Here is a 22,116-nt window from a genome sequence, read left to right on the forward strand (position 1 = left end):
CTACCTTACTCTCTGTAGGGGATTCAAAGCGAAAGAAAACATTTCTACGATCAAATTCGCGAAAACGACGTGTCAAACGGGACTAATTTAGTCTAAAAAATAAGTTAATGTTCTCAAAATGTCTTTATTGGAGGTTCTGTATTTCGGGCCGGTTAAAAGCATTGTGTGGAAAAACCGAATGGATTTGGTGCCCTCAATCTTCAGAGCGAACAAAATCTTTAAAAACATACGAATATCACCAAAACTGGCAGGGGATTTAATAAACAGCAGCCCTCAACAGGCCGAGGAAGGGTAAAACGCTGAACCGGAAGTTGCGTCCGATGGCTCATTTATATAAAATAATGGGCTTCCCCTGCTATTTCCTGGCGTATTAAAAATAATCTTTAACAAATATACTTGCAAATCTAAATCCCAGAAGTGGGCGTATGAACCTTTTTTTCCGGCGAAACTGAACATGGCAGCTCAACGAAAGGTTAGCAGGTTAGGAACGGACCATTAAAAAAACGATGGGGGAGGGGCAAAAAAAAGTATCAGGCACGCAAAATCACATGAAAAAAAATCGAGATGTGTGTCCCAAAAATAAAATTCATGCATGAAGGTCGTTATATCTGGATCGACCAGCCAAGAAAGACTGACAAGCCAAAGGATAAAGAGGGACTCCAGTGCTAAAGAATTATAGCTTTCCATGGACACCTCTCCCTTTAAGGTACTACCACCGGCTATTTTGGGCTTGTTTTAAAAATGCCATGGAAATTGATCAAAACTGACTACAGATATAGAAAGAAAAGCTACAGTTTGGAAATGGGTGGTTGATGGGATTGACGTAGCGGATCTAGGAGAGGGGGTTAGGGAGTTTAACCCCCCCCCCCCCCCCCTTTGGGCTGCCAGAAAGCCATATGTAACATAAAAAAAATACGCCTTCCTCTCTTTGTCACTGAGTCAACCCCCCCCCCCCCTTTAGCAAAAAGCTAGATCCGCCCCTGATGTTCTTTTGGCTACTGGCAACCAGGAACATTACGAGCTAGACGAGAAATTCAGAAATGTTTTGATTCCCGAAACATTTGACAAGAGACCTACGGGAGCATGCAATTTCGCAGATGTGTTACTAACACAATTAATCGTTTGCACTGATAAGATTCTTTGAAATATGTGTATATGTAATTTTTATAATTGACAATAAACTCTCCAGAGAAACATTGCTAAAAGTACTTACTTATAATCTCTATAGATTAGAGTTAACTGCAAAGCTCAAAGCTGATTGTCGGTAGTGTTTGAGGGGAGAAAATTAAATTTTCTTATTGAAATTGTTTACTACATACCAGTTCTTATGCATGATGATTTTCTGCAGCAAAAGGGCAGTGCTGTGACTGTACTTGTTATTAGGCAGTGCTGAAACTGTACTTGTTATTAGGTTTTGGAACTACATTTACAGTTCCTGTCTTTGTCTTTAGTACTTGTACAGTAAGAAGAATGCACGCGTAGTCCACAAATTCGCGCCAAAACCACAGGCATACCACTTGAAATTTTGATAACAAACGAGCAGCGGAAATAATTGGGTTTAGAACCAAAGTGTGTAATTTCATTAGCAATAAACCAAATTCAAGAATTAATTTTTAATAGACTATTAAATTTTACATTATATCTTTTACAAATGAAATGGTGCGATTAAAATAATCAAACAAAGACTACGACCAGTACAAGAAGAAAATGCGACCATCAAACACCTAAACAAGAAGTAATTAAGCTTATAACTTCATTAGTTCCTGAACATCGGTGATTCCGAACCGCTGCGGTGCTCCAGTGTTCTTGACATCTCGCCCCTGTAGCTTTCCATCCACCAAATACTCCTTTCCAGCCTTTTCCTGAATCCACAAAAGCACTTTATCGCTCTGTGGAGTAGGCACCCCAAACAGCTCCGCTAATCCTTTGATGACCACGAGGCCATACGGGATATCTTCAAGGGTGTAACGGGATTGGAATGTAGGAACAAGTCCTCCCTCGGTCTTGGTCATGGGGTGCACGAGCCCGCGGTATGCAACATTTGTTTGAAGAGTGGTTTTAAGTGTGGACTTATCCGTTATGTCATCCGGGTAACATCTCAGGTACCAGTCGTGGATATGGGTAGCTTGAGACATATCTACTTCAGGGAAACGCCTTGTGATTTCCTTGGCTATTGCAAGGGCCTCATTTGACATGTCGCTTAAGAGATCAGCAGCAGACTGGGTGGCGCCCTGGTAGAACAGCGGTGCCTCCTGTAGGGATTTGCCATCCCAGTTTACCCAGCGGTCATACAGAATGGAGGGGTGAATGTAGGCATTGACTGCCATGAGGGACATAGCAAGGACATGACCTTTCACTTTCAGCACTGGCTGTTCTCCCATAATGCGCTGGATTGTTGGCAAAGGGTCGACAGCAGGCACTTCTTTGCTGCGATGGTAAGCACCAGCCAAACTGGCTTTAGTTCCAAGAATCTATTAAAAATGGAAAGATAAAATCCTAATTAACTGTTGAGTATCTCACGTGAGAAAATTTTGTGGTGAAAAGTTATTATAATCAACTAACTAATTTACTTGACTAAGCTACTAGTCCTAGGGGAAATCCTCTTTACAGTGGCGTACGCTCAACTATACCTCCTGGAATGGTTCAGCTCAACCGAACCTAGGTTGCTGATCCTTTGTAATAGCCGGCACTTAAGTGGCTTTTGGAGCATGCTCACACATGCTTTAAATCTAACCTAGGTTGGGTAGTTACTCAACCAAGGTTGGACGCTCAAACACGGCATAAAAGATCGCTGAATCATTAAGTGTTACACACCCCATAAGGAATAGCAGTTGATGGAATATTATACCCTACGAGATAGGACGATCACTTCTGTCTACTTTTCTGGAGAGTATGGACTGAACTTCATTTCTTTACATTACCAACTTTACTAAACTTACCTCACAATATGAACCAAAATCCTTCAAACGACATGCCCAGGGAAGTGACTCAAAGGACAAAAAAGTGCAAGTATCAGTGATTTCTTTCCCAAGAATATGCATTGCCTCAAAAACAAACCCCCCCTGGCTAGGGAGGGCAACAACTACCATCCCAGGTTTCATAAATGGTTTCATCGCATGTAGATACTGCCCATGTGCAAAAGCTGGCATAATCAAGATAATGATGTCACTTCCTGGAATTGCTTGCAGTGGATCTTTAGTCACCAGGTTTGGCTTTGAGGTTAACTCAATGGTATCCTGGCCATGTCGACTTTTTGTCACCTTGAAACCATGCTGCTGCATTTCTTTGTTCCAGCGATCAGCTTCATCAGCATATAATGTGAGCACTGATACATCTATACCAGGATCTGCAGATGCAACCCCAGCTAATGCATGTGCCCCATTGCCTCCACCACAGATCACAACTTTGGTCTTGTTAGACATTCCTGGGGAAAAAGTAGTCAGGAATGAAGTGGTGAGAATTATGATTTCCTTGTTATTGTAGCTATTGGGGATGTGTACTGGGACAGTTCAGTTTAAGGGAAAGACACAGGATTCCCAATATTTAGGGCCACTAGTGAAATCGTGTAAATGGTCCATTCTCTCAATTCTTGCTCCCTGTAACACAGCAAACCCACAACTAAAATTAACTTTGAAGAATATGGATGATCTCAGTCTATCAAAATAAAGTCTACATGCAGGCTACCATAATTAATTTGGTATATCGAAGTTTCAAATATTTAGAAATATGGATTGTCTGTGTATAATTAGAGGAGTGAATAATAAATCTTAAACACATACAATACACTCCTCATTCCATGCAATTTACTGCCCAACATTTTTTTAATATAACTCAAATATTGTACCCTCTCCATGCTTGTAAGCACTATTTTGAGTGCATAGATCCATAAAGTGGATCATTTTCTCTTTAGAAGCTGGTCCTACCTCGCAGTGGTACCTAATTTTTAATATGATCAGACCTTCCAGCCACGTGGGGGGTTCTTTCTGATCCCCTAAACCCTATCCTGGCCACAGGTCTGCCAGCCTGTCAGTGAAAAGCTTCTACAGCAACCAGAGTGCTATTTTCTTTGGACTCATAATTGTATATAAGTTTAAGTTCTTATTAGCAAATTGCTCAATAGCTTCTTCTCATAGTTGGGTGCTCGGTTTTTTTTTTCTATCGTTGTCTCAGCATGCTCCTGGGATGTGGTATTTGCTTTCTACACTATTTTCCTTCCCTCCCACCCTTAGCTTAGCCTTTCCTACTATCAATGGGCTCGTCAGGTCTCTGTCCCATAACTTAAAAACATTGACCCCTCAACCGGCCCATACCGGCTTTGGGAAGTACCCACAACCAAAAAAATTCATAAATGCAAAATAAACACAACAAGATGAAGATACTCAGGCATCAGTCTAAGGGATAAATGGTCTTGCAGATATGCATCCAACCAAGCTGTTGGCATCTACTCTTAAGCCAAAAAATAGCACAGGTTCTTTGACAAATCTCAAATCGAACAAGGAGAGAAAAGCAGAATCACCCCTCTCAATAAAACGCTCAAAATACCACACAAGGGAGAGAGATCAGCAAACACAGCTCAAGATACAAATAGATACCTTTATTCTGATCCTCCAGGTACATTTCCTTGGCCTCAAAACACAATGTCTATTCCTTGAAGGATTGTACAACCACGTAGATGTCTTTACGTATTGCAAAGCATTCTGGGAGATCCAGGGGAAAATTCACGAGGGGAGGGCCAGTCAACGCTCCTCTCCCCAAAGTCAGATGGTTTTTTATAAGTCTTTTCACCCCGAAGCCAAACAAATCAATTCCAGGTCATACAGACCCAGAATAGCAGTGTAAACAATTTTGGAATCAATTGGGTTTCAGAAAAGACAGCATTTAGGAGAGCTGTGGTGATTCATTAGAAAGTTATTTTCTCATCCAGGCAAAGCCAAACAAGAAAAAATCATCATGAATCCACCTTTGCTTGCAAATATCCATAAGCAAAGCACTCAATTATGCCCCAAAAGACTTCATGATATCCTGAGACACTCTCCTAATATGCTCATAGCTGTATTTTTTATGAAAAATACAAGCAACCATCAACTTGTGCTGGCTTCAGCACAACGACGAGGGATTAAAAGTGGGGACCGCAAAGCACTGTTGGAAAGCTTGGATACCGCTGACTAGGTGCAGCTGTGTTTGACTTTGACGGGCTGTATAAAACACAGAATAGGGGGGGAGGTATCTGTTTTCAGTCTGTTTTTTGTAAATTCAGCTAAAAAAAAGCCAGGAGTCAATGGGTTAATCAAACACCCCTAGATTTTAATCAAAATAACTAGACCTTTTTAGACTTGTGCTGTGACATACACCAGTGGATTGGATCACATATATGCCATTTCTAGCAAGTGAATATCTTTAACCTAGAAAATAGAATTTTTTTTACTTGGACATGACTGGACTCATTGATAGGGATGATATGCATAGCTTTTTTAGAAAAAAATGCCCAAGAAAACATCAGATTCAGGCAAGGTTTTGTGATAAGATTACTTTGACGGTGAATATACAGGAAAAGTACCAAAAGTGGGTTGACACTGCTGCTTTGAATTTATAAAGGCAAATATTTTTTTAGAATTTGGGCTCCCTGTGGTTTCCCTAATGGTTTTAACATAAGAATTATCTGTTAGAATATCAGCCATAACTTAAAGGAGGCTTGTTTGTCTATCAAGCAGAATTTTGCCTACACTGTTGTATGCACCTAAGCTTGCGAAAAAGGCATTGTTCTCAGGCAGTGAGGCAAGCATAATTTTTTAGGGTGTGTTGGTAAACACATTGACCCCTCAACCGGCCCGTACCGGCTTTGGGAAGTACCCACAACCCAAAAAATTCATAAATGCAAAATAAACACAACAAGATGAAGATACTAAGGCATCAGTCTAAGGGATAAATGGTCTTGCAGATATGCATCCAACCAAGGTGTTGGCATCTACTCTTAAGCCAAAAAATAGCACAGGTTCTTTGACAAATCTCAAATCGAACAAGGAGAGAAAAGCAGAATCACCCCTCTCAATAAAACGCTCAAAATACCACACAAGGGAGAGAGATCAGCAAACACAGCTCAAGATACAAATAGATACCTTTATTCTGATCCTCCAGGTACATTTCCATGGCCTCAAAACACAATGTCCACCCCTTGAAGGATTGTACAACCACAAAGATGTCTTTACGTATTGCAAAGCATTCTGGGAGATCCAGGGGAAAATTCACGAGGGGAGGACCAGTCAACACTCCTCTCCCGAAAGTCAGATGGTTTTTTATAAGTCTTTTCACCCCGAAGCCAAACAAATCAATTCCAGGTCAGACAGACCCAGAATAGCAGTGTAAACAATTTTGGAATCAATTGGGTTTCAGAAAAGACAGCATTTAGGAGAGCTGTGGTGATTCATTAGAAAAGTATTTTCTCATCCAGGCAAAGCCAAACAAGAAAAAATCATCATGAATCCACCTTTGCTTGCAAATATCCATAAGCAAAGCACTCAATTATGCCCCAAAAGACTTCATGATGTTCTGAGACACTCTCCTAATATGCCCATAGCTGTATTTTTTATGAAAAATACAAGCAACCATCAACTTGTGCTGGCTTCAGCACAACGACGAGGTTTTAAAAGTGGGGACCACAAAGCACTGATGGAAAGCTTGGATACCGCTGACTAGATGCAGCTGTGTTTGACTTCGACGGGCTGTATAAAACTCAGAATAGGGGGGGGGAGGTATCTGTTTTCAGTCTGTTTTTTGTAAATTCAGCTTAAAAAAGCCAGGAGTTAATGGGTTAATGAGCAAAATGAGGCCGATAACAATGTATTACCATTCTTAGTACTGAGAATAATAGTTGGCATTAACATAGCAATAGATATCCATCATGCACTTTTGCACAAATATTAGCTTGCATATGCATCTTTGTGTTTACTTTCTTAAATCTACCCCGGTGTAAAATGGGTGTATTTAGCTTTGTTTGGTAGAAGGAATATTGATGAAAACACAGCTGAATACAAAGGTCACCTCTGGGAATGGTTCTTACCCTGGGGTAAAAAGCCACTTTCTTCTAGATTTTGTTGAGTGACCTTTGCGTGCCCACCCACACCCCATTAGATGACAGGTTACTTAGTAATAAGAATAATAATAATATCAACAATATAGATAGCCCTTATGAACTGATTTTCCTGCTTAACATATATTAGCTTCCATGCTTATTCTTATCTTTGTGTCTAATTTCTTGGCTTTATCCCGGAGTAGAATTAGGTGTATTTTGCACAAGTTGCTTCACAAAGCTTCTTTTATTTACTTATACTCCTGTATTGTATTAGTATGTGAATGAATTATTTTTGTTGTTGATCGTTTTGATTATTCAGTATATTTGAATAAATTCAGGCATCAATGTTTTGCTCTGATAAATCTGTCTAAAATCACTAGAATATGATTAATTACTTTTATCTACTAAAACGATTCCTCAGTTTGCTAGTGATCATTTAAAATTTGCAATAAACTTATCCTTGATTTCGCAATTTCGCGCTCTTATTAGCAGTAGTGGTTCAAATGAAGACACAAGGAAATCTACTTTTCACGAACGGTATTAGCCTAGCGAAATTTTACAGGTTGCAGTATTACGGAAAGGTTATATATGCAACAAATATAGCCCTGAACCAAGCACTAAAGACGCTGATATCGATATATTTTCGATATGTAGGAGCGATAGCAAGCTGCTTGCGTAAGTTGGTTATTCCGTGCTGGAAGGAGACTAGGGAAGCACCAAACCTAAAAGAATCTAGATTTATTAATCACGCGTATCAACCATTTAGTAAAAAAAACTAGAATTCAACAAGATGCCACAGACTTTAATTTGGTTTATATATTGAGTATGGATGGCTATTGAGTATCACAGCATCGCACAGCCGGAGTTATATTGTTGTTTTGAGAATCTTTAAAAAACATTAATGCAAATTTGATTCCTTCGAGTAAGTTAGTATTATAAGTTCTCCTGCTTTTTTTTTCTTACCTGTTTTTTTTTCTATAACAGACGGTTAAGGAGGTGATCGACACAACTCCTCGAGTTGAAGTCTCGAAGGTCTAAAGATCGACGTCAGCCGTTTTACCACAGGCAACCCAGATATTTGTCTTGCAGCCTCAACCACCGGAAATACACTCGAACTCGGATAGACAAAAGAGCACGACAGAATGTACCTATTTAACGCGCGATTGATATTATTACGGGCTATAGGATAATTTGACTCCGAATTAAAGTCTAATTTGTCTACTTTGACTGGATGTATTTACCTTGGTTTCGCTGCTGCAGTGAGCTCTGTCCCTACGCGCTTGCGACCTTTCAAACGACGCGCTGTGTAACCGCCGCCACCTGGTGAATGAGTAACTCGACTACCTAGACCCCAAGCGGCGAGAGGCAAATACATCCAGTCAAAGTAGAAATACGTGCTTATTCAACACTAACAAGATATTAGACTTCATTTCGGAGTCGAATTATCTTATAGCCCGTTATATTTTACGAAAATAATCGCGTCATGTGTTTTGTTAGGGGAGATATCAGTTGCGCTATTGGGGGTGTAGGGCTCGGATAATGGAGTAGATTATGTTTGTCAACAGGGTCTTTGCTCGTATAATACCCGAAGCCTTTCCGAGGATATCGTGCCGACACTACGCGTATCCGTGTGTTGACCACCATAATCCACTTCATGATGCGAGCCCAACAGCTCAACTGATGACTCCCCTTATAAAACAAAGTGGTTTATTTTCGTAATAATATCAACCGCGCGTTAAATAGGAACACATTCCGCCGTGCTCCCTTGATCCAGATACCAGATGTTTTCAGCAAGAGATAATAATACAGCTGGATGATTAGATTGCTATACTTTTCAAATTACGCTCTGGGGGGGGGGTGTATTCTGTCTGCTGATGTTATCTGGAAATCCTCCTTCGCTACACGATATATAGTTAGTTATTATTGATTTACCTTGTTCCATTTCTTGTACGTCAACGATTGCTATTCCGGACAAAACTTTTGTTTCTTTGGACGAGGATATCTCCGTTTTAGCCCCACTCATTTCGAAGAAGTCCGCATCAAAGAGCTGTATTGAAATGATACATTATTTATCGGAATATGTCGCGTGTTTGCGCGCCACAGGAATCCCGGTTATGCGATATAACTATTCGACACACCAGAAATGGCTGCACGGCCGTGTTAATTGTTGTACCTTGCATGTACGAGACGGGTAGACGTGTCGGCTTTACACAGCCCTTCCCCCTATCCCAAAGTACCAATCATGACGGCCTTTCCCGTGGAATAACAGGTGTTTGATTTGTTATCATCGACCCGTGTCACGCCGGCCTTGTCGCACCCTAATAATCAGTCCCTAATGGCGAGTACCGTATGGCGGAAAGAGACTTAGAATCAAAACATCCATCATGTATTCCCGAGGTATGATAAGCTAAAAAAAATTCTTACTCAAATTTTAGTGAGAATACCATTGCTTCGACACAAATATCTTTGAACATTTTTTGAAGGTGTAAGATGGAGCAAATAGCCCTCTATAAAGCGCTGCTCTGCTTTGGAATTTATACTCGACTAGACAGTCTAAATAAGCATTGTTTAGAAGCGGTGTATTTCTTTGGATTGAGTCTGTAGTCGCCGACTGCATACATTTTCTAACTGTGTTTATTAGATGTACACCCAATAAAAGAGACAGAGACAATTTTGTCAAGTGGCAGTTCATATGGCAGATTGAATGCATAATGGGACTTTGTGAGAATAAATGCGATACGTTCATTACTTACATACAAAACCTCGATTGATAAATATGGTATATCACTATTTAACGTTTGAGCGGACGAGTTCATTATTGGTGCACACACTGGTTGTTGATAAAGTATGTTTTCAATTTCTCAGAGTATAACCCCTTGGCACCAATCACCGAGGCAGCGATCATCCTGGTTTTGTCGTCTTGTCTATGGACCGCTCAGAGCGCCAGTACTATCCCGGCTTCTCGAGTGTGTCTCCCTGGTCCCAGGATGCTTCCTGTCAGGGAATATCCCACAATGACGGGACAACCCGCGAGTAATACGGGACAGCCCTTGAATAATACAGGACAACCCGCGAATGATACGGGACAACCCTCGAGTAATGCAGGACAACCCTTGATTAATACGGGACAACTCGTGAATAATACGGGAGAACCCGTGAATAATACGGGACCTACGAGTTATACAGAACAACCCACGAATAATTCTGGTCATGCCGCGAATAATGCACGACATCCAGCCAGTATCAAGGACTCGTATAACATTGCCAATGCGTCTGCACATTCATCTGGGGGAACAGTCAATGCCCAGATAACTGTGTCTGGTAAAACGTCAAGCAGTGATGCGGATCAGCAACATACGGTTAATGCGGTACAACCCGCGAATAATACGGGCAATCCCGCAAGTATTACGGGACAGCCCGTGAATACTACGGGTCATCCCGAGAGTAATGCGGGACAACCTGCGAGTAATACAGGACAGCCCACGAGTAATACAGGACAACCTGCGAATAATACGGGACAGCCCGCGAGAAACGCGGGACAAGCCGCGGGTATTGAGGACTCGTATAACATTGTCAATGCGTCAGCACATTCATCTGGCGGTACAGCCAATGCCGAGATAGCCGTGTCTGGTAAAACGTCGAACAGTGATGCGGAAAAACCTTCGAATAGTACAGGACGGCCATTGAGTGTTCCTCCAGAGCAACTGAGCAGAAATGAACGGCCTAAAAATACTACAACACTTTTTGTTAGTGGTGTAGATACGATGGCCTCAAAGCTACCCGTGCAGAGGAGTGCAAGAGACATTGGAAAGCAAAGTAACATTGAAAAGGCAGACAGGAAATGCTTGATTTTTGGGGACTCGATCAGTATAGGGTAATGAGATAATATGCTTGATCTGTGGGGACACGATCAGTATAGGGGACTCGATTATCATAGTACATATGGTATTCTAAATGGAATTTTAACTTTGAGGTATGCCTGTTTTGGGGGACTCGATCAGTGTAGAGTAAGTATGAGGAATGCTTGATTTGTGGGGACTCGATCAGTATAGGGTTTGATTTCTGAGGACTCGATGAGTACATATGGTATTTTAAATCGAATTTTGCTTTTGCTTCTTTCTGTCAGATACACTCCATATGTTACAAAAGCGCTAAAAGGTGAATGTACTGTGTACCATGCCCCATGGGACGTACGAGATGGCGGGGCACTGGACTCTAGTCATGGACTTGATTGTTTGGACATCTCCCTCTCTTCATCACTCGGACTACCTGTGGTATATGACGTCATAGTGTTCAACTTCGGGTTGCATGACATAGACTGTAGTGGGGACATGCCTGAGGAATACACTTCCGCCGGAAATTACAGCAAAAATTTGTCGCGATTGAAGACGCTACTGGCGAGCAAGGCGGGAGATTTGGCCTTTGCTCTAACGACTCCGGTTTTGTACAATTGCACGATGGATGATTCAGTAAAGGCTTATAACACTATTGCAATGGACGTGATGAGAGCCGAGCCCCAGGTTCCAGTGATTGACTTGTACAGCGTCGTCATCGATCAGTGCGGGGCACCACCATATAAGGACTTGAGTAACTGTCTAATTGCAGATCCCAAACCGTCTCCCCACTACACCCCCCGAGGGTATGCACTGCTGGCAACACATGTGACAGAGGCGATTGAGGGGATGCTTGATGAACTTCATGTCATGCGACACATGGCGTCAGACGGTGACGTCAAAGAACCCACTAGGAAGGTACGTTGGCAAACTTGAATCGGTATAGCAACTGATGGCGTTATAACCAAAAACATGCTTCAAACCCCTTATATTTCCGATAGCTCTTATATATGTGGTGGTAATAATAAACAATTTGTTTATTCCACTTTAATAGAGTAGCACAATTTGTGTACGAATACGCGTATTCATAAGCTTCGTACATGTGCATTCCTGGAAGTCAATTAATCTTACTCGCCTCAACTTTTCAGTTCATCCAAATGAATGGAACAAAGCCGTGGATTCCTTGCAATACTACAGGATCGAACACAGAGTCAGCGTGCCCTCACAATATGACATGCGTATTGAACACCCACTCTGGATCTGGCTTTGCGTGTTGCCCGCTTACCAATGCAGTGGACTGTGAAGATGGTACTCACTGCTGTCCACAGGGAACCCGCTGCGCAAGTAACTGTACAAGACATTCGTGTAGTTGTGCATTAAGCTAGTTGCCCTGACGGAATCAATATGCATACAGTACGTGCTCGCCTCGCGGTTCCCATACGGAACTCTACACTTTGCGGTGATTCTATAAAAGGCGCGTGTGGCCCCAGTCCGTATCCCCCGGTCGCGCTAGAAGTAATTTCATTGCTTAAATTCTTTTTTCTTCTTGGTCATTCTAGATACCTAGATACCTTATAAAAGTACCTGTTCTCAGTACTCGTGGTACATACGTGGTGGGCAATATCACAGTTTAAGATTCTGCACAAGTAGGTCAGAATGGCAGAGAGATTAGGCGCTGGACAAAAGTGAACACGCGCTTTTTCGTGTCAATAAGAAATGAATACTGTTCAATCGCTTACAAGATTGTAAAGTTAAAAAAGTATTATAAGTGATATAAAGGAAAGCAAGTTCTTCAATCTGTTTCCGGTCGCTTACGCTACAGCTTCTTGCGGAATAATATAAAATGGCAGAGGAGCCCTGCTTGCCAGCTTTCTTATTTAATTCTTAGTTTTGATTCCTGGATTCTCCAGGCTTTATTACCCAGACTTCCATTGGATCGTAGTAAGAAGTAATTAGAGTCAATTTAAAGTGATTAGCATGCCCCAAACGAGCTTCCATTGGTGACGTCATTTTAAATCAGTGCCACTGAAATCACATTCCGCAAGCTTTGAGGCTTAAACAGTGGCAATACTCAGTTTGGGCTGAAGAACATCAAAACTATTAACAATCTATGATGTACGACCAATTCAGGTAAGCTGAAGGATGTTTTTACTAGAGGATGCAAATAGAAAAACTGCTAGAATTTCGCAAAATAGCGCGCGGGTATAGAAAAAAATGCACGCGCAGGAAATCACTAGAGTATCAAATTATCTACTTTTTAAAATCCAGTTAACCGAATGTCAATAAAAGCCATCTCTTGATTTTGGATCGATCACGAACCTTGGCTCGTATGTATGTTAGTGATATAAAAAAACGCGAATTAGGACACCAACCCTAATGTATTGTGCAACTCACATTTTGAATTTGCAGATCCCCCGGAAAGCTGTTCCAGGAAATATGCGAGACAAAGCCAGTGACAATGGATGGTCTTGACATCCCGGAGTTTCGCATTTTGTTACTTGGTCAAGTTGGTGCAGGAAAGTCAAGTTTCTACAACACGATCAGCTCTATATTTCGCGGATATGTCACAAGTCTGGCAATCACGGGGCAGAGCGGACATAGCATCACTTCAATAGTAAGCTTTTAAAATTTCAAGATTAGTTCCATTTGCCTTTATTATCTATTTTTCGAGTCGATGATTTTCGTCTTTTACGTATATTTTTTTCGAAAGTATTCTTAGTGCGTTATTTCTCTACCAAATGTAAAATGGGACCGACCATTTCATATTTGACGGAGACGGTTTTTTTACTGCTAGATTTTTTTTCGCGCCGCCAGTTTTCTTGCTCTTTTTATTTGTCAGAAGTCAAATGGTCGATCCCTAATTCAACATTTTTTTTTGTCAGATATATTTATCAGATTGTTTTCAATTATGTTTAAAAAAAATAATAAACAGCATTCATTTTTTTAGTTCCGTGTATATGATGTCCAATCGTCGCCTACTGCACCGCCGCTGAAATGGAAAATCTGCGATACGGTGGGGCTGCTACCAAACTGCGGACTAAGCTTGAATGAACTGCTGTACATGGTAGACGGAAATATTCCCAACCGATTCCAAGTAAGAATATTTTTTCTAATTTTTTTTTATCAAAACAAGATTGGGAAAATAGCAATAAGCCGGATTGATAGGCATTGATTCAAAAACGGTAGATAGCGGGAATACAAAAAGAACCTCTCAGCAATGTTCGGTAATTATTTATGTTTTATTTATTACAATCATTTTTTGTTTGTTTGCGAAAACCCGTTTTTTCTCCACATTAATATTGTTAATTTGTTTGCCTTTAGTTCAGTCCGTATGGCCGTGTAACACCGGACAGCCCCGGTTTCATTGAGTGCCCAAGTTACTCCCAGAGAGCCCACTGCGTCGCATTAGTAATTGATGCATCTACAGTAAATAGCATGGCGGAAGAAATGTGGGAGAAGTACAGAGCACTTCAGGACGCGCTAAATGCTCGCAGTAAGGCATTTGAATACAGACCGTTTAACTTTACTTCTAAATAATTTTATCAACAAACTATTTTATAACAAATTTGAAGATAGTGCCTTGCATAATACAAATGGGCATATGATGCACAAGAAAATATGCGCCTCATGGGCGTGGTTTCCTGAACTAAGTCTGTTAGGTTGTTCTTGACAAAAAAAAATAGTATAACAAAGCTTTGTTCTTACTGTGACGTATACATCATTTTATTAGGAATTCCCTTGGTGGTTCTGCTGACCAAGATAGACGTCGCGTGTCCACAGACCCGCACCAACATCATGCATGTATTCCACAGCGACATCCTCCAAAACCGAGTGCGCCTGATCAGCCACAAACTACAAGGATTGCCCGCCAACAAGATCTTCCCAATTAAGAACTATGAATGGGAAACTGAGCTGACTATGAATGTGAATAACCTTTCTCTACTGGCTCTTCGTCAGATGCTGCGCTTTGCACAAGACCATGTCGAGGATAGAGCAGATCATCTGCGCATGACAGGCGGTCTTAGGCGCCGTCTGGGTATGCGCGAGATCCTCTGTCTCCTTTTCCTGTTGGCCATTGTGATGGTTTTCTTCCTCCACTGCAGTGGTAAGATTCAATTTGCAGGCAAAGTCGAAAGAGGAGAGGAGGAACTTTATGAATAATTTAAGTTATGTTCTTCCCTTCTCTATTATTTGATCTTTTGACATCGCAAATTAGTTTGCTATGCCTTTACCGTTGTATAGTTTGATACTTCAGTTATAATATAATACAGGCAAATGAAAAGTATCCGCAACCACAAAAATTAACTTTCTGGACTTTGGAAACGTGATTTAAATTCCTATATTGCACCAAATTTGCATGTAACTACTGAGCCACACACTTTAGTTAAAAACTGATCCAGACTTGGTGCATAACTCTGTAAGAGCTGTAATTCTATTGAATTCTTTTAAAATATCATTTCTTGTAATAAATATATCTACTTTGTCACCAGGAAGAGCGTCTTACTCGTTTACATTCGGTAATACTATAGTATAAATAAGATAAGATAGGATAGATACTAAAGCTTCCCTGATGTACTATTTATTTAACATGATATTCGGGTAAAATAAAAGACTTATCATATACCCAAAAAATGGTAGTCGACTATGTCAAATTTTCATCATGCTGATTTTTATTATGATTCGATCTGTTGCGATGCTGATTTTTCTCGTTACGGGGTTGCATTTGACAGTGAAATGCTTGTTGTTTGCTTGGTTTGCGAGTGATTTTTGCACACTGTGATTTGAGTACTAGCACCCTTATAACGTATTATTTCTCCCAGCGAAAGTTGCAGGGCGTTGCAGCGCGTTGCAGCGCGTTGCAGCGCGTTGCAGCGCGTTGCAGCGCGTGGTACTGAAAGTGGTTGACATAAATTAGTGCCATGTTATTGAGATGGATTTATCTTCCCCATGAATGACCAAGCTCTCTTTAACCACACGATGACCGCACAGCATATTTATAATGGAAACTCGCCTTATTTCATAGGAGAGAAAGGTTCAGGAAAGGAACAGGAAAGCTCGTGGAGTTGTGTACAGATTTGCGGCTCATAACAAGCAAAGCGCGCTTCCCTAATTCTGTTGGTAGGTATGCTCGTCGATTGACTTGTAAAGTAGTTTGAGTCTAGAAAGCATTGAAGTTTGGAAACTCGTTTACTTTGAATATCAGAATATTTTCTTTTAATAATTTGACGAAATTTTCAAAACACATTTCGGAACTCCGGCCAATTTCGACGAGCATGCCTATATCGTTTCAATCGAACGAAAATCTCTCACAGTTTGTGAACAAACCTTAGCTTGACTTGTCTCGTGTTTTCGAGCTCGCTGTTTGTTGTTATCGTGTTGTTTGTGTTTGTCATTGTTGTAACTGTAGTGTGTCCTTTTTATTGCAGCTCGAAAGGAAGTGCCGAACTAAAGAAAGACACCCATCTCTTTTTCATTGATCGTAAAGAACTAAAAAATTAGATCGTACAGAACTGAATAAAAAAACTGGGTCGTAATGAACTGGATCAAGCATAGACATTCAGATGAACTGGAGCATGTGGTCGACTCATTGTCATAATGTGGTCGACTCATTGTTTGTATGACTGTATGTGAATCCTTGTCTTTCGTTTGTATCAACACCTTGCTTCAGTTGATTTGTATGCAAAGTTGCTATTACAACAAATAAATGGGTTATTCATCATCTTCAAATTGATCTTGTTTATATGTTTAGCCCATACAGTATGTAAAATGCCCCGCCCTGTTCAAATATTATACTTAGGAACGGACGTATATGATATCCGTCTGAATTTTTTTATTATTTTTTTACCAATATATAATATTGACGAAAGTTTCACATTGCCAGCAGTCAAGGGACTCCCCATTATTTATTTTATAATGGGGAAGAGAAAAAAACGCGCCGCTGGGGGTCGAGGTGGTCGGGTTACTCATTCACCAGGTGGCGGCGCTTATACAGCGCGTCCTTGAAAGGTCGCAAGCGCGTAGGGACATAGCTCGCTGCAGGAGCGAAACCAAGGCAAATGCATCCAGTCGAAGTAGGAATACGTGCTTATTCAAAACTAACAAGACATTAGACTTCATTTCGAAGTCTAATTATCCTATAGCCCGTGTGCTTATACATCTTTTCTGGCACGCCCTCAAGCCCTAGCCCTGTCTAAACCACAGGGTGCCCAGATATGAGCATGGAGTATCAGCGGTTTCTCGATTCAAGATGGCGGCTTGCGTTGGCCGACTTTCGCTTCTGCGTTTCGGTGGAGAAAGATTGCCTTTTATGCCAAAACCGACAGCGGTGTCCGCTGTAAGACAAATGCATATCACCCCACCAGGTAATGACAACTGGTTCATTTTTTGTAATTTGTCATTTTAATTACGTGATTTAGAAATATGACATGAGTGACTGTTTTTATGCGATCTGTTCGATGATTTAGTCTTTGAAGGAAAATACCATTATCTGGAAAGAAAACGAAAGCTTAGAAAGGAGAGAGAACAGGAGTTAATGGCACGATACGAGGTAAATGTTCAATATCGGAGGCGTTATTTTTGGTTATCCTAACACACTAAAATTTTGATAACAAGGGTGTCTGGTTGGCACTTAACGAACAGGCAAGATTGCTAAGAATGAGGCTATAATGATTCTATGCCCTAGGCATTCTGGCTAGGAATGGTAAGCTCTGCAAAGAGATAGTTCTTCTGAAGCATGACAGAAGCAAGTGTCTATTTTTTGCTTTCAGCGTCTAGATGAAGAAGATCGCCCAACTGGTTGTTTACTTTGCCCAAAAAGAACAGATGTCACTATTGATTATAAGGTCTGGTATCCATGATAATAAAAAAAAAATTGGTATGAGGATGAGTTTATTTTTAATAATTATGGAGTAGAAAGAATGTTAACACATTGACTCCTGGCTATTTTTGAGCTGAATTTACAAAAAAAAAAAAAAAAAAAAAAAAAAAAAAAAAAAAAAACAGACCAAAAACAGATATCTCCCCCCTTTTTTAGTTTTATACAGCCTGTCAAAGTCAAACACTGCTGCACCTAGTCAGGGGTATCCTAGCTTTCCAACAGGGCTTTGCGGCCCCATTTTTAATCCCTCATCGCAGTGCTAATGTAAGCACAAATTGATGGTTGCTTATATTTGCTATGAGCATATTGGGAGAGTGCCTTAGGACATCATGAAGTCTATTGGAACATAATTGAGTGCTGTGCTTATGGATATTTGCAAGCAAAGGTGGATTCATGGTGATTTTTTTCTTGTTTGGCTTTGCCTGGATAAGAAAATAATTTTCCAATGAATCACCACAGCTCTGCTAAATGATGTCTTTTCTGAAACCAATTTGATTCCAAAATTGTTAACACTGCTTTTTTGGGTCTGTATGACCTTGAATTGATTTGTTTGGCTTCGGGGTAAAAAAACATCTGGCATTGGGGAGAGGAGTGTTGACTGGCCCTACCCTTGTGAATTTTCCCCCAGATCTCCCAGAATGCTTTGCAATCCATAATGGCATCCAAGTGGTTTCACAAGCCTTCAAGGAGTGGACATTGTGTTTTGGGGCCATTCTGGAGGATCAGAATAAGGATATCTATTTGTGTCTTGAGCTGCGTTTGCTTATCTCTCTCCTGTGTGGTATTTTGAGCATTTTGTTGAGAGGGGTGATGCTGCTTTTTTTCCTTGAAATTTGTCAAAGAACCTGAGCTATTATTTGGCAAAAGAGTAGTTGCTATCACCTTGGTTGGATGCATATCCCTTAGACTGATCCATGAGTATCTACATCTTGTTGTGTTTATTTTTCATTTATGAATTTTTTGGGTTGTGGGTACTTTTTAAATGCCGGTACAGGCCGGTTGAGGGGTCAATGTGTTTATACACAGGGTTTTTCCTTTAAGTTTTTATGGATGTTTATGTTATATGTTTATACCACCATTACTAATATCAATTGAATAGATTTTAGTCAAGTTACACCAGCGGTCTATCATCAATGCTTCTGAGTGGTTGACGTGCTAGTAGGCCATAAGTTATAGCCCATCATTAGCAAAAAGTGCTAGATTTGACAGCCAAAAAATGACAAATTATCAGAACACACAACATTTGTGGCTATACAAATTGATATACTGGTTTGATTTGACAAAAACTATTATTGCCCTCATGGCATCTGAATCAATTGTCTATTCCAACTTTGGCAATTGACTCAGAACCCATTGGGGCTTGGAAAATAATTACTAAATATTATTTTCTTTTCCTATAGAATGTAAGATTGCTGTCACAGTTCATCTCATCACATAGTGGAAGAATCTACAATAGAAGAGTCACAGGTATTATTTTAAAACAAGATTATTATTTTAAAGCATGATTACTATATTGTCCCCTTTTCAATTCGCCAAACATTTCCATACATAGTTGGCAAATTCTTGAATGTTACTGAGCTGAACATTTAGGTTCATGGTGGTGTGAAAGATACGAATATAATTGAAAAAAATGTAGCTAATGACCTAATAGATTAAAAAAAACGGCAAAACCTCCAACGGTGTTCTCAACATTAAAAGTTTCAGTTTGAATCAGCAGTCTTGCCCCCCTACCCCAGTTACACTTGTGTTATATTAGATCACACACGCCCTCCACCCCCAACACAATAATGTGAGCCAATGTTCCATGGTTTCGTAGTAAGTATGGATTCTAAGACTGTTTACATTACAGGTCTGTGCGACAAGAAACAGAAAGAGATAACAAATGCCATAAAAAGAGCAAGAGCGATAGGTAAATAACTAGTAAATTAAATTACAATTAAAAATGAAATTTCAAGTAACTTAATGTTTTTAGTAAGTACAGGTGTTTAGACCAGTTGCCTGTCAACCAGTACTGTAGGTACCCAGCGGCGTAGCCAGGATTTTTAACAGGAGGGGGCCCAAAAGGCCCTTTCTCAGCATTTTCTCCTGTATTTTAGAAAATGTCTCATACATTTACTGTATTTTTGGCTGCTAAAAGGGGGGCCCGGGCCCCCTTGGCCACCCCCCTGGCTCACCCCTGGTACCAAATGCAAAGTTGGATGACTGGAGGAATATCTTACGGGTGGAAGCAAAATTGACTTTATTGGGAGTCATCCTTATAAGTCAGACACTTTGGGCTTAGCACACTTGTGCCAGAACCTCTGGCCAATAGCCATGATTTTCAATGGTGGTAGAGGGACAGGGTTCTTTAACCCATTTAGCAGACCATCTTTTGTAGGTATCTCATCCTAATTCGCTGTGGTACTCAAAAAAAGCAGACTGGTAGAGCAAGGCGTTTTGGGTCATGTAGAAACTATCATAAGATTTTACCACATTGGATTGATGCACCACAAACAAAGAACGAGAATACAATAGAACAATAAGATAATCTAGCCAATCCTGTTAGGCCTTAGGGTTTCTACACTTCCCGAGTAAGTACGCAGCTGCTTTGTCTCCTATTATCTTTGCTCTACAAAGGAGTTCTTTTGTCTCTATTCTTCCCGTTCTTTGTGTCGAGGTGCGGATATTGTTCATTTGCCCAATCAAATTGCAGCTTGTAAGAGTACTGACCCCACTTCCCCCGGTGGTTCTTGCTAAAGGCCTGGGGCCGGTTCCTGAAAGGCCGATGAATTGACCTTAGATCAGCGCCTAATCCTGGGTGTTATCCTATAGCCTGCTTGCAGGCGTTTACCCGGTATTTGTTCGCTACGTTTACTCGGAGTTTTCGCTATGCGCCGAGTCGTGGCCTCCATCTTGTTTTGTTCTGACCGCGCGAAAGCTGGAACGAGCGCAAAACGCGTCACGTTTTGCTAGCGTGGCCAAAAAACAAGATGGCTACCACGACTCAGCGCATAGCGGGTAAACATAGCGAAAAAACACCAGGTAAACGCCTGCAAGCAGACTAGTTATCCTACGGTTAACTCACCGTTCCCGAAAGCCAAGTAATCCCCCGATTTACTAACCCTGGATTAAGCGAGGGAAAAGATGGTTTGACGAGTAAAATTCACACCGGGTACCCAGTAGATCAATAGACAGCAACTCAAAATAACTTTGGTGGTTTTATTTTCGCATAGAAGCCCCAAAACACCTCTTAATAGCCTGTAATTACCTCCATTTCATTGCCAAAAATGTCATTTTCAGGATTCGAGTTGGTGCGTGACACTAGCGAGACAGATTCATTTCAAGTATAAATTTCATGTAACTTTCTGTCTGTCCCAGCATAGTTTTCGAGTCAGCATCGCAACGAAGGTCGCATAACAAAGCGAAATGTTAGGACATTTTATCCCTACATTGTTTTTGTGTAACGTCTTTTTTGTCGGCAACTTCATTTTATAAAACTTTAGTTCTACTACAAAGTATGGGAGGCCTTGTTACGCCAAATAAACCGTAAGTTAGCGAGTTAATCCACCTCGCGAAGGTAAAGATTTAATCGTGTGTAAGGGCAAATTTAACCCTGGGTTAGCGTTAGCGCGAATCGGCTTTTCAGGAACCGGCCCCTGCTCCTATTCCATAGATTAACTAGATTTAGCAATGACAATTGACAAAATAGAGTGTGTCACGTGTGTCGTGCTTCGTATTGTTTTATTAGGTTCATTTACAAAGCCTATACATAAACTCTTTTCCTGTTGACCTGCTCACCCTTGTTTGATTTGTTTTACTCTGTTTTTTTTTTTAGGGTTGATGCCAGTCACCATGAAGCACCCCGAGTTCCACAACGACCCAAAACTTTTCTAACCTAGAAATTAAGTGTAAATAAATAAAGTTAAATGTTTGATGTGTAGCTTGAATTATAAAGAAAAAAATCGTACACGCTTGCGACAAATCCCTGCAAATGCACTTAACCCATGCCGTCCATCTTCTCCATCCTATTCATATTACACATTTCTCCTTCAAGCTATCGCTATTTATGACATAGTTAGATCACAGGTAGCCCAAGCTCTTTATTTATCCCTATTGATTTTACGGTAAACATAGGCGAAAAGCAAAATTAGTGTGTTTTTGAGGGCGGAACGTGGGGTATGTCCAAAATTACTTTCCTACCTTTTACTTCGTTCGTTTTAAATTCCAAATCTTGAATCTTGAAAAAGGCGCTTTAATACGGCCAAAGAACACGCAAAAAGTAAACATAAACACAACACTAGACTACAAACGTCTTTTCAACTAGTTGTTTTTTATTTTTCACTAATTTTGTTTTTCGC

The 22,116-nt window shown here is 40.6% G+C and overlaps 4 protein-coding genes across 8 annotated transcripts; 3 read left to right on the forward strand and 1 right to left on the reverse strand.

The window, feature by feature from the left end:
• Window positions 1-1,598: 1,598 nt before the first annotated feature.
• LOC5519798 (tauropine dehydrogenase) lies at window positions 1,599-9,175 on the reverse strand. Of its 4 annotated transcripts, none has more exons than XM_048728891.1 (3): window positions 9,002-9,175; window positions 2,940-3,424; window positions 1,599-2,471 (listed from the first exon to the last, which is right to left on the reverse strand). In XM_048728891.1, the coding sequence occupies exons 1-3, from the start codon at window positions 9,090-9,092 to the stop codon at window positions 1,746-1,748; spliced, it is 1,302 nt and encodes a 433-aa protein (XP_048584848.1). In that variant the 5' UTR covers window positions 9,093-9,175; the 3' UTR covers window positions 1,599-1,745. The 4 variants fall into 4 exon arrangements, with proteins under 4 accessions (XP_048584848.1, XP_048584851.1, XP_048584849.1 ...); XM_048728894.1 differs by lacking the exon at window positions 9,002-9,175 and adding an exon at window positions 8,311-8,332; XM_048728892.1 differs by lacking the exon at window positions 9,002-9,175 and adding an exon at window positions 8,037-8,188 and having other exon boundaries at window positions 2,940-3,427.
• Window positions 9,176-9,321: 146 nt separating this feature from the next.
• On the forward strand, window positions 9,322-12,698 carry LOC5519876. The gene is made up of 4 exons (XM_032364633.2): window positions 9,322-9,466; window positions 9,935-10,943; window positions 11,196-11,820; window positions 12,051-12,698. The coding sequence occupies exons 1-4, from the start codon at window positions 9,454-9,456 to the stop codon at window positions 12,285-12,287; spliced, it is 1,884 nt and encodes a 627-aa protein (XP_032220524.2). The 5' UTR covers window positions 9,322-9,453; the 3' UTR covers window positions 12,288-12,698.
• A 125-nt stretch (window positions 12,699-12,823) lies between these two features.
• On the forward strand, window positions 12,824-16,629 carry LOC5519877 (interferon-induced protein 44-like). Of its 2 annotated transcripts, XM_032364636.2 has the most exons (7): window positions 12,824-13,032; window positions 13,312-13,516; window positions 13,850-13,996; window positions 14,224-14,395; window positions 14,633-15,007; window positions 15,926-16,020; window positions 16,329-16,629. In XM_032364636.2, exons 1-6 carry the CDS (start codon window positions 13,013-13,015, stop codon window positions 15,988-15,990), a joined length of 984 nt encoding a protein of 327 aa, XP_032220527.2. In that variant the 5' UTR covers window positions 12,824-13,012; the 3' UTR covers window positions 15,991-16,020; window positions 16,329-16,629. The 2 variants fall into 2 exon arrangements, with proteins under 2 accessions (XP_032220527.2, XP_001639668.3); XM_001639618.3 differs by lacking the exon at window positions 15,926-16,020.
• Window positions 16,630-17,108: 479 nt separating this feature from the next.
• On the forward strand, window positions 17,109-21,689 carry LOC5519878 (30S ribosomal protein S18). The gene is made up of 6 exons (XM_032364639.2): window positions 17,109-17,264; window positions 17,367-17,449; window positions 17,670-17,744; window positions 19,180-19,246; window positions 19,629-19,688; window positions 21,594-21,689. The coding sequence occupies exons 1-6, from the start codon at window positions 17,150-17,152 to the stop codon at window positions 21,650-21,652; spliced, it is 459 nt and encodes a 152-aa protein (XP_032220530.2). The 5' UTR covers window positions 17,109-17,149; the 3' UTR covers window positions 21,653-21,689.
• Window positions 21,690-22,116: the final 427 nt, after the last annotated feature.

Source organism: Nematostella vectensis, chromosome 6 (genome assembly GCF_932526225.1).
Source record: "Nematostella vectensis chromosome 6, jaNemVect1.1, whole genome shotgun sequence".
Lineage (NCBI taxonomy): Eukaryota > Metazoa > Cnidaria > Anthozoa > Actiniaria > Edwardsiidae > Nematostella > Nematostella vectensis.

What these genes read in the sequence shown, in the direction of transcription:
- LOC5519798 (XM_048728891.1), bottom strand. Translation starts at nt 9,092, where the DNA reads ATGAGTGGGGCTAAAACGGAGATATCCTCGTCCAAAGAAACAAAAGTT. An exon ending in CGTACAAGAAATGGAACAAG is followed by an intron (nt 3,425 to 9,001) that starts GTAAATCAATAA and finishes CTTTTTCCCCAG; the next exon opens with GAATGTCTAACAAGACCAAA. An exon ending in ATTTTGGTTCATATTGTGAG is followed by an intron (nt 2,472 to 2,939) that starts GTAAGTTTAGTA and finishes CATTTTTAATAG; the next exon opens with ATTCTTGGAACTAAAGCCAG.
- LOC5519876 (XM_032364633.2), top strand. An exon ending in GGGGACTCGATCAGTATAGG is followed by an intron (nt 10,944 to 11,195) that starts GTAATGAGATAA and finishes TCTTTCTGTCAG; the next exon opens with ATACACTCCATATGTTACAA. An exon ending in TCAAAGAACCCACTAGGAAG is followed by an intron (nt 11,821 to 12,050) that starts GTACGTTGGCAA and finishes TCAACTTTTCAG; the next exon opens with TTCATCCAAATGAATGGAAC.
- LOC5519877 (XM_032364636.2), top strand. Translation starts at nt 13,013, where the DNA reads ATGATGTACGACCAATTCAG. An exon ending in GACATAGCATCACTTCAATA is followed by an intron (nt 13,517 to 13,849) that starts GTAAGCTTTTAA and finishes TCATTTTTTTAG; the next exon opens with TTCCGTGTATATGATGTCCA. An exon ending in TTTCTTCCTCCACTGCAGTG is followed by an intron (nt 15,008 to 15,925) that starts GTAAGATTCAAT and finishes CTTATTTCATAG; the next exon opens with GAGAGAAAGGTTCAGGAAAG.
- LOC5519878 (XM_032364639.2), top strand. Translation starts at nt 17,150, where the DNA reads ATGGCGGCTTGCGTTGGCCGACTTTCGCTTCTGCGTTTCGGTGGAGAA. An exon ending in AGTTAATGGCACGATACGAG is followed by an intron (nt 17,450 to 17,669) that starts GTAAATGTTCAA and finishes TTTTGCTTTCAG; the next exon opens with CGTCTAGATGAAGAAGATCG. An exon ending in CTACAATAGAAGAGTCACAG is followed by an intron (nt 19,247 to 19,628) that starts GTATTATTTTAA and finishes TTTACATTACAG; the next exon opens with GTCTGTGCGACAAGAAACAG.